This window comes from Balaenoptera ricei, chromosome 1 (assembly GCF_028023285.1).
Source record: "Balaenoptera ricei isolate mBalRic1 chromosome 1, mBalRic1.hap2, whole genome shotgun sequence".
In the NCBI taxonomy this organism is placed as follows: Eukaryota; Metazoa; Chordata; class Mammalia; order Artiodactyla; family Balaenopteridae; genus Balaenoptera; species Balaenoptera ricei.
This window is the reverse complement of record NC_082639.1, coordinates 97246377-97260126: the sequence shown is the minus strand read 5'-3', so window position 1 is coordinate 97260126 and position 13750 is coordinate 97246377. Positions and strand designations below refer to the sequence as shown.

General features: G+C 52.8%; 1 protein-coding gene across 1 annotated transcript; it reads left to right on the top strand.

Moving 5' to 3' along the window:
- The first annotated feature begins 5973 nt into the window (after positions 1–5973).
- On the top strand, positions 5974–7473 carry KCNA2 (potassium voltage-gated channel subfamily A member 2). The gene has a single exon (XM_059900963.1). The coding sequence runs from the start codon at positions 5974–5976 to the stop codon at positions 7471–7473; it is 1500 nt and encodes a 499-aa protein (XP_059756946.1).
- Positions 7474–13750: the final 6277 nt, after the last annotated feature.

The following is a 13750-nucleotide window of genomic DNA, read 5'->3' as shown; positions in this document are numbered from 1 at the left end:
CCTCCACAGGACATGCTGATATGCCCTGAGGCTCTGCAAGTTCTGCTGGATTGAATCCACGTTCCTGAGACCAGGAAGTGAGCCCAGAGGCCTGCCACTCTGCTAACAGTGGAAGCAAGCAGCAGAATGGAATGGTGATTTGTGGAATCAGACAGTCCAGTTCCATCCTAGCCTCACCACTTACCGGCTAAATTACCCTGGACAGCGACTTGCCTTCTCCGAGCTTCAGTATCTGCATTTGTAAAATGGAGATAATGGCACCTTTCCCACTGGCTGGTGGCAAGGATTAAATCAAATGGTCCGTGGAGAGCTGTCAGCCCAGTGCCTGGGCTCACATTCCATGCTTCCCTGCCCTGCTTCTGGTGGGCTAGCGGGGGCTGTGCTGCCACAGTGGGTGGGTGGGTTCGTGGGCTAACCCTCCCAACAGCCTGTGAAGTATCCCCATTTTACAGCAAGCATCAGCAGAGATGGCAGTCATGCAAGGAGGGAGAGCTGGTCCTCTGGGAGTGACCCCTCTAGAGGCCCCTATGTTCATAAGTTGTGGTGGAAAAAACTAAGCCCCTCCCGCCTGTCCCTGTGGTGCTTGGGTGGGGATGGGGGTCGGTGTGGGCATGGACGCACCGTCAAAAACTCCTCCCTTCAATGGCTGTAGTCTTGGAGGGCAGGAACCGACACCTTCCCTGTGCTGGGCGGGGGCCGGTCACTCGCTGTGACGGTCGCCAGTCTTTCCCTCTGATGAAAGCAGGACCTGGCTCCCAAGCGGAAAACTGGACTGAAGGGGCAGGGAGTGGTCTTTGGGGTTTGACCTGCCCCAGGGAGGGCATCAAGGGGCACTCCAGCTGATCTTTCGTGGCCAAAATGGGAAATGGTGACCTTAAACACCTAGGTTAAGCTAGCTGGCTGTCCACTCCATAACTCATTGAATCCTTACCCACCACCCCCGCGAAGTCATTTTGCTGTCCTATAGACAGATCGGAAACTGAGGCTCAGAGTTGAAATAACTTGCTCAAGGTCACACAGCTAGCAAGTGGCAGGGGTAAGAATTGGGCCCCATTCTTTTTCTCACACAGCATTACCAAACCAAGTGACACCTTTCAGAGCGGGAGCCACAGAGGTTGAGCCCTGAACAACTGTCATGCTTCTTTTTTTAATTTCCTTCTTTGGTTAATTTCTTTCCTTCTCTGGTTAATTTCTTTCCTTCTCTGGTTAATTTCTTTTTGGCTGTTGTTCACACTTAGATCAGACTTTAAAGGGGAGAGGTAGGATGCCATGACCCTGAGGCCAATCAGTTGGAAGGAGGGGTCAGAGGAAAATCCCAGAGAAGGAAAGGAAATTTAAAGGCTGCTCATTCTACCTGAGCACGGACTGTGAGGGTTACAGGTGTGTCAAGACCTCATTCAAGTCCCAGAGCTACCTCTCGGTGGCCTTGGGCAGGTTGCTTCATCTCTCTGCCTCAGCTTCCTTTTCTCTGCGATGGTGCTGATGTAGAAATCACCTCCTCGAGCTGTGAGGATTACACGTCCCACTGGGCTAGAGGTGTTTGGCACAGTGACACATGTTAAGCATATGTCACCAATAAGCACAATTATTAATTCTCCCTTGAGAACTTTTCTCTGTCCACGGCTTTCTTTTCAACAGAGGAGGGCCAAGAAAATATATGGACATGAGGAACCGGATAAGACTGTTGTGCTTTAATTGACAGAAAGACCCTATGTGGCAAGAAGGAGGAAGAGAGCCCTGGGGGCTGGTCGGGGGAAGCCTCTAGAAGGAGTGTGAAGCAGAGTTCTGGAGGATAGTTTGGTGAAGGAGGGGTGGGCAGACTGAGAAGCAGAGAGAACCTGGTGACTGGGCACTTAGAGAAAGAGCCAAAGCTAAGCAGGAAGCTGGGAGTTAGGAGGGGAGTTTCCTAGGGAAGCAGAGTGGAGAAACCACCATTTGTGGAGTGTCTGCTGGGGGCTAAACTCTTTGCATCATAAACAGTTTAACCCTCACAACAGCCTGTGAAGTATCCTCATTTTGCAGATGAGGAAACTGAGGTCCAGAGACATGAATGAACTTGCTTAGGACCTGGCAGGGGTTTAAGTCCCAGCCTGGCTGGTTCCAAAATACCCAGGTCACACTCAGGTTGGGACACTGCCAGTCCAGCTTCTATGAGGCCCTAAACCAAACCAGTCCTGCCTGGTAGTCATCTGTCGTTCCCAGAGCTCACTGAGGTCACTGTCCCCCTGCAGCTCTGGTTAGGCCCCCAGTCTTAAACCATACCTTGAATACTACCTTGATGAAACACTTGAATCCCACAGACCCGGACCCTGTGGGCTCTCAGAGCTTCCATCAGGAGCTACAGGCCTAAAGAGGAGGGAGGGTTCTCTGAGCAAGGAGGGCCCAGCAGCAGCCTCCCTGGGGCTAGAGGTCCTCTGCGCACAGGGCTCCGTGTCTGCTGCAGTTTGGGCTCAAGGAACCGCTGTTTGGAACAGCAATTCAGACAGGAGACCAGAACTGGCAGGGGCTTGGGGCTGTCACGGGGCTCCCAAGAGCACCCTGGGCCCTCTCAGATCCACCATCTGAGCAGAGGGCAGACGGGGCTTCCCACACATTCTTCCAAAAGCAAAGGGCATCTTCCATCACCCACCCCGGTGTGCCGTGAGCTGCATTCCCAATTCCAGAGCCCCGTGGGCCAGCTGGCTTTGTGAGGTCTGTGAGGGGCTCATTTTGTGAGGAGCTGGCGCTTCCCTGGGGCAGCTGCACGTCCCCCAGCCTTCCCTGCCCCGGCTCTGCGGGAGGGAGTCCAGAGAGCCAGCGCTGCAGTTCTGCCGGTTCCTGCGTCTCGTCCCGGTGGGGGCGAACACAGCAGCGAGTTTCTGCCACACTGCGGCCCGCACCTGCTGCATTCCCCTCTGCGAAGCCAAAGCTTTGGCTGGGTAAGAGGCGGGTGGGAGGCAGAGCTGGAGGAGGGGTCGAGGCGGCGCTAGAGGGCAAGGAGGGGGTCTGCAGATTCTGTCTGGCAGCATCATAAGAATAGCAACACATTTCCCACGGGGCTGGATCCCTTCTCGGGCCTGGGGGAGCTGCTACTGATTGTTTCCTCCTTGGCTACTTCTTACTATTGGCAGGAGTCTCTCATGACCGCTCCTCAACTTCTGCCCCCGGTGCCCCGGCCCTGGCAGCACCCAGCTCAGCCCTCCACGAGGTTCTGGTTAGTAAGCTGAGCTCTGCCAAGGGATGGGGTGCTTTCCTCCCGGGGCCCCCACTGAGAGGACAGCCCGGTGGCGGCGGCGGGCGGCGCGCCTCGCCGGCTCGGGCCCCCGCCGGCCCCTTTAATTCGAGTTCGCTGGCGGCCAGGTGCGGCGCTGCGTGGCGCGGTGCGGCTGCGGGCGGCGGCCGGGCTCTCCTTACGCGCCGCCGGCGGGACTGCAGAGCCGGCTCCCGGCTGGCCGCCCGCATCCCGCCGCCGCCGCCGCGGTTCCGCCGGCGCTTGCGGTCACCCAGAAACATGGAGGCTCCGGGTGCCCATCGGGAAGGGTAAATGGGTGTCGGGGTGCTCGGCTGCGCGTGCTGCCTCCCCCTGCCTGGGCTGCGGCGCCCAGAGGGGCTGCGGGGCACCGGGCGGCGCAGCCTGCAGCGCGGCGGGCTCGGGCTGAGTCCGGGGCGGGCGAGTCTGTGCCGACCATGGCTGCCGGCCCGGGCCGGGGCGGGCGAAGGGGGCTGGTGTCCAGCGGAAGGAGAGAACACGGAACGGACTCGGGGACCCTCCGGGCAATGCGGGGCGCGGGGCGAGGGGCGCAGAGAGGAGCTGATGGGTGATGGGAGGTGCAGTGACAGCATAACCATGCCTGGTAAATAGAGCCGGTTGGTAGGACCCATATCACTTGCGACGGCCGGGCAGCGTTCCCCCCTCCGGCTCGGAATGAAAACGGCTTTTCGGCAGAGAAGGGCTTTTCCGCCTCCCTGGGGCCGTGGGCTGCCGGGGTGACCCCGCTCTTAGGAGGAAGCCAAGATCTGGGGCAGCAGCCTACTCCCCACCCCCAGAGTTTAGGTTCCAGTGTTTTCCGAAGGAGATCGAGCCTAGGAGCTCCCTCGGATCCTAGGGGCAAAAGAGCTGGGCTGCGCTCGGGCCCGCCGCTCGAGCCCCCTCCGGATCGGGCAGGAGGGGGTTAAGGTGGCGCTGACTGCCGCGGCCAGCTGGTGGGTCTGATCCACTCGCGCGGAGCCGAGCGCGGAGCGCGCCTGGCGGAATCCCGGCCGGAGCCCGGGGCGATGGGGAGCGGCCCCGGACCCCTCCCCGCCCTGGGGCCGGCAGGATTGGGCCGGCAGGGGGCCAGCCCGGAAGCCGGCTTCCTCCAGGCTCCCCCTTCTCGCTGCTGCCAAGCCGCCTCGAAGCCAGGCTGACAGCCTTGGTTCTGCGCTCACTGCCGAGGAGAAGACGTGAGGGATTTTCTTTTGGGGAGAAATCGGTGGTCGAGCGCCTGCCCAGTTCAAATGCCACCGCGCCCGGAGGGAGGCCTGCAGTTTAGGGATCCCTGAGGGAGAGTAAGTCCTGGGACCAAGCCAGCCAGCTTTTGGAGATCGACCTTTCTGTGTGAGGAGTCTCCCTAAATGAGCTCTGAAGGAGTGTGTGTGTTGAGGGGCCAGAGTGGGGAGGAGCCCTTCTTCTCCCAGGACTGCAGAGGTCAGAGCTGGAAGTCAGGCTGCAGCGTAGGAAGCCCTCCCCTTGGGAGATGCTGTGTCCTGACCTGGGGGTGGGAGGCTTTGTGCAGAGTCCCTCCTGATGGCTGCAGAGGACCAATGGGGTATCTGGCTCAGCCCGGGGAGGCCCCTGGAGGAGACAGGCCCAGCCAAGTCTGAAGGCTTGTTCCCTGGGAGAACATACTTCCAACTGATGTAAGCCTGCCCAGAGGAGGCTGGGAGGCTGAGGGATAGTTCTCAGGTGTGACACCAGAATGCAAGGTGGGCATGGAAGAGAAGCTGCCAGCGCCCTCCTAAATCTTGGCACCAGCTGCCCAAAAGCCCTGATTCCACCTTGTTTTTTCCAGGCAACGTCACACCTCCTGAGGACAGCCAGGAGGACTCTGGCTTTTGCTGAGCATTGCATCTTGCCTCCTTCCTTTCAAAGGCTCCAGACCCTATCTCGGCTGTCCTCGAGTCCTGCGTGCCCTTGACCAGGCATCCCACTGCCCCTCCAGCCCAGCCCAGCCCTGGAGCTCACCTCCAGGACCTGGAGCCTACCCTCCTGCCCAGAATGACTCACCATTATTTCTAGCTCAAGTGAGAAGACGTGATGGGGAATCAGGCTGCCTGTTTGTGTATCTAGGATTCCTGCAGCATCGGATCAGTTCTGCAAGGAAGAGAGCTGCAGATTCCTGCCTTGCCAGGTAAATCAATCTATTGTTTAATAACAGCCATGTGTAGAGTCACTGGGGTGTGGGCAATGAGAGAGACCCAGGCCCAAGGTCCACCACTGCAAATACCTCCCAGGGTGCAGGTATCTGCAAGACATTAGTTCACTGCCTGGGAGGAGGTTCCCTTCCAGCCTCTGGTATGGGGCTGTGCTCCATGAAGCCTGTGCAGTGCAGAGGGACCTGTACCAGCCACCTACCCCCAGTGCAGGGCATTCCAGAGCTTTCTTGAGAGGCCACCACCTGCTCCCCTCTCATCCCCAGCCAGGCTACGAGGTGAACATAAATCTTACTTTTTTGTGGTGGTGGTCATATTTTTGAGCTTCTTGGCTGAGAGATGAGAGAGAAAAAGCAGCAACCCAGGTCGAGTTGCCAATGCTGAGTGGTCTTATGTCCTTAACCGCCTCTGTCTTTCAGCCAAGCGGGGCTATCTCTCTGGCTCTCAGAGAGACCTGGGGGCTCCCCTGCAGGAGCGCAGGCCAATGCTGCTGTGTTTCCTGGGGCCGTAAGCAGCACCCTGAGCTCCCTGCCGCCAGGCAGCTAGAAGGCGTAGCGAGAGGCGCTTCTCTTGGTTCCAATTATGACAGTAGCCACCGGAGACCCAGTGGATGAGGCCGCTGCCCTCCCTGGGCACCCGCAGGACACCTATGACCCAGAAGCAGACCACGAGTGCTGTGAGAGGGTGGTGATCAACATCTCAGGGCTGCGGTTTGAGACCCAGCTAAAGACCTTAGCCCAGTTTCCAGAGACCCTCTTAGGGGACCCAAAGAAGCGGATGAGATACTTTGACCCTCTCCGGAATGAGTACTTTTTCGATCGGAACCGCCCAAGCTTTGATGCCATTTTGTACTACTACCAGTCTGGGGGCCGGTTGAGACGACCCGTGAATGTGCCCTTAGATATATTCTCTGAAGAAATTCGGTTTTATGAGCTGGGAGAAGAAGCAATGGAGATGTTTCGGGAAGATGAAGGCTACATCAAAGAGGAAGAGCGTCCTCTACCCGAAAATGAATTTCAGAGACAGGTGTGGCTTCTCTTTGAATACCCAGAGAGCTCAGGGCCTGCCAGGATTATAGCTATTGTATCTGTCATGGTGATCTTGATCTCCATCGTCAGCTTCTGCCTGGAGACGTTGCCCATATTCCGGGATGAGAATGAAGACATGCATGGCAGTGGAGTGACCTTCCATACCTATTCCAATAGCACCATCGGGTACCAGCAGTCCACTTCCTTCACCGACCCTTTCTTCATTGTAGAGACCCTCTGCATCATCTGGTTCTCCTTTGAGTTCTTGGTGAGGTTCTTTGCCTGTCCCAGCAAAGCCGGCTTCTTCACCAACATCATGAACATCATTGATATTGTAGCCATCATCCCCTACTTCATCACCCTGGGAACAGAGCTGGCTGAGAAGCCAGAAGATGCTCAGCAGGGCCAGCAGGCCATGTCACTGGCCATCCTTCGAGTCATCCGGTTGGTAAGAGTCTTTAGGATTTTCAAGTTGTCCAGACACTCCAAAGGTCTTCAGATTCTAGGTCAGACCCTCAAAGCCAGCATGAGAGAATTGGGCCTCCTGATATTCTTCCTCTTCATCGGGGTCATCCTTTTCTCTAGTGCTGTCTATTTCGCAGAGGCCGATGAGCGAGAGTCCCAATTCCCGAGCATCCCGGATGCCTTCTGGTGGGCAGTCGTCTCCATGACAACAGTAGGCTATGGAGACATGGTTCCAACTACTATTGGGGGAAAGATCGTGGGTTCTCTATGTGCAATTGCAGGTGTGTTAACCATTGCCTTACCTGTCCCCGTCATAGTGTCCAATTTCAACTACTTCTACCACCGGGAGACAGAGGGAGAGGAACAGGCCCAGTACTTGCAAGTGACGAGCTGTCCAAAGATCCCATCCTCCCCTGACCTAAAGAAAAGTAGAAGTGCCTCTACCATTAGTAAGTCTGACTACATGGAGATCCAGGAGGGGGTAAACAACAGTAACGAGGACTTTAGAGAGGAAAACTTGAAAACAGCCAACTGCACTTTGGCTAATACAAACTATGTGAATATTACCAAAATGTTAACTGATGTCTGATTGAACCCTATTAACATACTCACAGCTCAATGGAACTAATGCAGATATTGCATAATAGCCTGCATTGTAGTCAGTGTGTTCTACAGTGTGTATCTGGTTCTGCATGGAAAGCAATAGTCGTGCCAGTGACTTTTGATCTTTTGATTTTTGATTTAGAACACAGAATATGTATCCATGGCTTTCATGCAAATCTTCATCACCGGCTTAGGGGTTTCCAAAGATGGGAGTCACCTATGGAAGCCAGGATTTCAGAAGGACACATTGAGGCCACCTCATAGCAAATACAGAACCCACCACATCAGTGTCACCTTTTCTTCCTAATGAAATGCACACGGCATCTCGGAGATGCAATTCCCCCCACCACCCGACTTGAGCCTACCTCCCCCTTCACAGAGGAAAACCACGGTAGCTTAGCTTTAAAGTTCTGCTAATTATTCGAAAGGTCTTTCCCATTTTTGCATTGAAAAGAACACACAGTGCTGTGTGTTGGAATTACTTTCTGTGTCACAGGCTGGGGGTTTGTGAATTGCAGTTGCCAAGCAGACGCTCCGGAGGCTTGTGTTTCATAACGGAAAATACTGCATTCGGTTTTTTCTCTGCAGTGTCGATGTGAGGGAAGCCCAGGGGAGGGACAGTGAGGATGACCGAATGTGAGTTGTCAAGTTTCACATTTGCTCCCTTAGCCCTACGGGGAGAAGCTAACAAACCAAGGGACCTCTCAGCTTCAGATTTCACCATTTTTGCAGGCTTCAGGGTCACAACAACATGTCTGATTTCTTCGTTACACTGGTGGTTGCAGGCATCTGCTTTCCTAGTGCTGGGGCCCAGCTACACTGACACTGCAGTGAAATTTACCAGTGATTCGACAGAGCTGCATGGGTGTTTGTTGCATGAATCTCAATATTTAAAACACAGGAGATAACCTATTTTCTTAGTAGCCTACACAGTATTCATATTTAGAGTATTAATAGCCTAGGAATGGCATTGAACGAGGGTTGTTTTTTTTTTTCCCATCAGAAGACAAAAGCCCTCAATCAGGAGAAAAAAAATAGACTGTTTGGGGTGGGGAACCAAAACTTCTGGCCCTCCAGCCCACCCCATCCCTGTTCTTCCAAATGGGGGCCCACAGCTCTGCAAAGCCGGGAAAGTGAGCAGGGAAAGCAGTGTCTAAACACCTCACGTGACTGCACCTTAGGAATTAACCTAGTCATGGGCATGACTGTATAGCTGACTGGGGCATCTCGTCCTGAGGAAAGGCGGATCTGTGGATCCAGTGTATATAAATATGTATCGAGTATCTCTTTCACGAATTCCTCTACCTAGCTAGCTATAGAAAAAATTGCATTTGAACCTTGTATAAGCTTATGCAATATTTTTGACACAGGGCAATATATGCATGTGTTTGACTATGTGCACTAGAGTGTATATATATATATACACACATATATATATATTTATATATACATATATATACATACATACGTGTGTATATGTATATACGCACACATACATATATAGTCATTCTCTGGAGTTCAGGTTCAGGAGCAAATCCACTGCTTGGTGGGTTGGTTGTCTCAGAGGCCTAATGGGTTAATTTGTCTCATTGGTCATCCCACTGGGCCTAGGTTTGCTGCCATTGCCTCAGACACTCCAGTCTTCATGGATTCTTAGATGTTCGAATTGTCTTTCTGCCCTCCATGTGCTGCAGCTTCAGTTTCTCATGGCTGAAGCTTGTCTTACTGAGTGCACAAGGGCCCTAGGGCCCTCACAGCTCCAGCTGTCCTGGGCCAGACCCAACCCAGGCCTCCTCTCTACAGCCCATCATCTTCATCATCTCCGTTCTCGTCTTTCCCCACCCTGTCCGGTTTTTATTTAAGACGTAGAATGTATTTACCAATATAGAACATACACAAGAGACCTACATATACCATGAACGAAGACACAACCTGCAACTCTGATGCAAAATACACAAAAACAACATGGTCATTTGCCTCTGCATCAGTCACTTTCATGAATCTTTCCCCAAAGAGCCAGAATGGATCACCTGCTTTGAAACCAAGGACACTAAGGAGGAGGGCTCCTGGGGACCCAATTCCACAGGTCTGGGCTGAAAGGAAACCTCCTCTATGTGGAAATTTCTGAAGTTCAGGACCAAGGGATGGAATCCCTAGTTGATCCACAGGCATCATGCTCTCTCAAGCTCTCTCCGCATTAAACTGGCAACCAGGGCTGCTTAAGAAACCAAAGGCTGGGTAAAGAATCATTCCCCACCCCCAGAATAGGCTGAGAGTGAAGGAGCACTGTACAGCCTAAAGGTAGAGTTCAGCTGGCCCTGGAATAGATGGAGGTGGGGAAGCTTTTGCCTCACAAACTGGGCTTCTTTGCCTTTCAACATAATAGCTTAAATTTCCCAAACACAGCGAGTTGTGTGGTCAGGCTGCCCAGGCATGACTCCAGCCCCGGCCTCACTGTTGGCTCTTCAGCACCTACAGTTACCCTGGGGGGGTGGGGCACCAGCCCAGGGTGCTCACTAGTTCCTGGTCACCCACATCCCCAGGGGTCTGTAGGGCATCCCAGGCCCAGCGCAAAGCCTCTGTGCTTCTCTTCCTCTCCTATATGGGAGGTGGTGCTGCATTTCCAAGACATAGGGTGGAGGGACGCAGACCTTGGGAAAACAGATGGTAGAACAACCCATACCTAAGGCCTAGGTTGTGGGGTAGATATTTTATCCCAGTGTCCTTGACCTGGGACTATAAAATGTTCACCCACACCAGCACACAGACATGCACACCCATCACAAAAGAGATCTACGTTGTTGCCATACACAAATACAAAACATGCACCACACGTGCAAAATACAGAGAGACCAAATTAATGAAAAGGGCACTCAAAAGGTATACGGTTATACCTATATCCAAAACACGCACACTCAGCACAGACATGGAATGTACTTACCAATACAGAACATATACAAATACCTACATACACCACGTACAGACCTGCAACTCAGATGCAAAATACACAAAAAATACATGGACACATGGGTATACATACAGAATACACAAAAGATACTTTACTATTATTTCTGCACACAAAATACAAACTCGGTTTATACACACAATACATTTATTCATATTAGGTACACAAAATACAGCACACACACCCAAGAACACACACCCACACCACACATGAAATGTGTACATATACTCAGATCCATTGTTCTGCCCCCATAGCTATAAATTAATAGGCATAAACAAAAGATCAGATTTAATCATCTTTCCCTAGCCTGCGTCTCTCCCCCTCAATATCCTTCAGGAAATCTCTTCCTCTAGTCTTTTCCCCCGCCTCACTCCTAGATTTCAGAAAAATAACCCCAAGGTTTAAAGCAAACTATGGGCCACCATTGTCAAGCAGATCTCTGATTAAGACTGGGAATCTCATAGGGTTTCTACCTGTTCACCTTCCTCCCACCAGAAACCCTGGTGCCAAGTATGCAAGGACCTGGGACAGCTGACCGTCCATTAATATACAACCTCCTGGCCCTGTCCTTTCTTTCAAAGCAAGTCCACACAGACAACCCAATAGCCCAGTCTCCCCTGCTCCCAGCCCCTGGGATCTCTGGATTCAACCCCGTCCTCTTGAAAGCAGTGGTGGCTCAAGAAAACTGCAGGGTCGTAGGCCCAGACCAGAGTAAGGATGCTCCCAACATTCCCTCAGCCCACAGACCTTATCGCCCCTCCATCCCCAGTGGCTTTGTCAGGGGGCTCAGTCACAAAGTCGAGGCCATATATAGACTTGTCTCTTAAAATGAGTCACCTTTACTTGCTCGTGGCATCTCACTTGCTCTTGGGCATAAGCCCAATGGAGTCAACTCCTGAGTCCCCTCTATGGGTGGGCAATGCCAGGCAGGCTTCTTCCCCTGCCCCGGCTCCACCTGGATGCCTTGCCTCCCATCCAATGGCTGTACCTTGAGGAAACACACACCAATTCAGCTTAAGTAAAACCTGATTAAGGACTTAAACCTAACGTTACACAAGCAAACACCATGTTTTTCTCAGGAGGCCTGATTTGTATCCTATATTCTAAGGCCAGATTGAAATGCTTTGTAAGATTACACGCTGTTTTGGGTTACGCACAGAGCTGGCTCTTCCCACTAGTAGGACTAGCTGAGAGCTGGGTGCGTTTTGGTAAAGGCTTCACCTCAGATGGAAGTTGGGGGGTTGAAGTCAGGCATCAGATCAGGTCTCTACTCCTGCGGCCATCCAGGATGTGCCCCACGCTTCCCTCCTAAAGATGGTCAAGCTCCCAGTCTCCGTGGAGGAAGCAACAGCCACAGGGAATGGGCGTGTGGGTCCAAATCTGCACATTCAGTGCAACATGCTGGGCCTTTCAAGTGTTTTCAAGTCAGGATACCAATTTTCCCTTTCGCTTCAGCAGGTGCCTCCATGGGCTCAAACTTTCAAGGAAGTTGGAGTTCTCAGGAGTCTACAGAGAAAGAAGTCCAGGAGAGGTGGAGAGGTTGTCAGGAAGAAAGAGTACCTGAGCTAGTCATATTTCAGAATTAACTTTTCAGGAGCTGAAATGTACCTAAGGTCATAATGAAGGCACCGTGCTTCCCGAAGCTTCTGTGGTGTTTGACACACTCTTCCTTCCTCTCTGCTTCCCTCTGCTCCTCTCAACTGGGCCTCCAAGGATGGAGTAGGCATGAAACCAGGAGGTTATCCCTGAAAGGGGGCCCCAAGGGAGTGTGCCTCCAGACTCCATTGGTCTGGTGTGGAAAGGGCTCCCAGGAAAGCTTTGTTGGCCTGAGCCCCCAGCCTGGGGGCTTATGTGGCCACCCCGTGTGGAGAGGGCTGCAGGATTAGCTTGTCCTGTCTGCTCTCCCTGGATCTCTCACTCCATTGTAGTGAGGTCTTTGGCTAACTTCCTTAATCATGGTCAACCATAAAATATCAGTGCCACGCCATGTTGAGGAGGGCAGGCTGGGGGTTCAGTGCTGCCAACAGTAGCAGAGAAGAGAGGTGGAGGCTGACTTTCCCCAAAGGAAACTATAGAACAGTTTGCAAATTGCATATGAGGGTAGCACCAGACCCCCCCATGGCAGGTGGGAGGGGTACACTGCTTTGAATTGTTTACCCAGGGGTGGGGATGGTGAACCCTGTTCCAGCTCTGGCTCTCCTGGGGCCCATTGTCATAGCAGCCTCCATCTGGGTGATGGCTGTCTGGTCTGAGAGGGCTGCTCTATACATAGGGTGTAATTTCCAGGGTGCTCCTTGGTTACACAATGGAGGCTTGCCCAGCCTTGGCGAAGTGTCCATTGCCAGGTTTGAACCCATGACCTCAACCTCATTAACATCATTAGCCACCTGAGCCAACTAGCAGAGCACTGGATGCTGGGAGGTGTCCAAATGGCTAATGTGACCATTATCTTGATCCTCAGACTTGGCCCTTGTTGAGACCAGCCCTGTTCTCTCGTCAAAGCAGCAAGCAGGGACAGGTGCAGGTAAGGGATCCCTGACAAGCTGGGATGGGTCTCTTCCTCAAACAAACCTAGTTCACTTTTCCCTTCTTTCTGCTTCCTTTCCCACCAAAGTTCAGCTCCATCTCTCATAGTTTATTTTTTAAAGAGGAAAAGTGCAATAAACTAAATAGTGACTGTTTTCTTTAGCAATAGTTATTTCAAAATCTTGTTCTCAGGACTGAAAAGTGATAGTACTTGGATTCTCAGATAATGCCCTTGGCCTCTGGGCATTAGTTCACCATCTCTGTAGTTCCCTCTTCTTCCCACATGGTCACATGACTCCTGCCCTCTGAGGCTCTGACCTTCCTTTGGAATGTAATCATACACCGGTTCAACATCTGCACAGGGAAGGTCCGGGAGAAGGCTTTCTTTGTCACTCTGACTCTTCCCCGTGTGCACCTCTCTCTGTCTCCCGTGTGCATCTCCGTCCCTGTCTCCCTGCCACCTGCCCCTTCTGCCTGCTCTCACATGGCATTCTCACAACCTCTAGGCACTGAAACCTTGAGTTTGAGTGACTTCACACCAGCCCATCTCGTGGACTTACGGTCAGACTGGCAGGGTGTAATGGAAGCCTGCAGGAAAGCGCTTACCAATAGATAAGAATAAAGCATCCTGAGCCATTACAGAAGATCATTTCCATGCACTAAAAGCCATTACTTGATCCATTTGTTTTCCTCCCTCCCCTCCCCTGGGAGATGGATGCTGGAGGAATGTGGCCTGGAGGTTTGCACCTGGGATGGGTAGCCTGGGCAGATT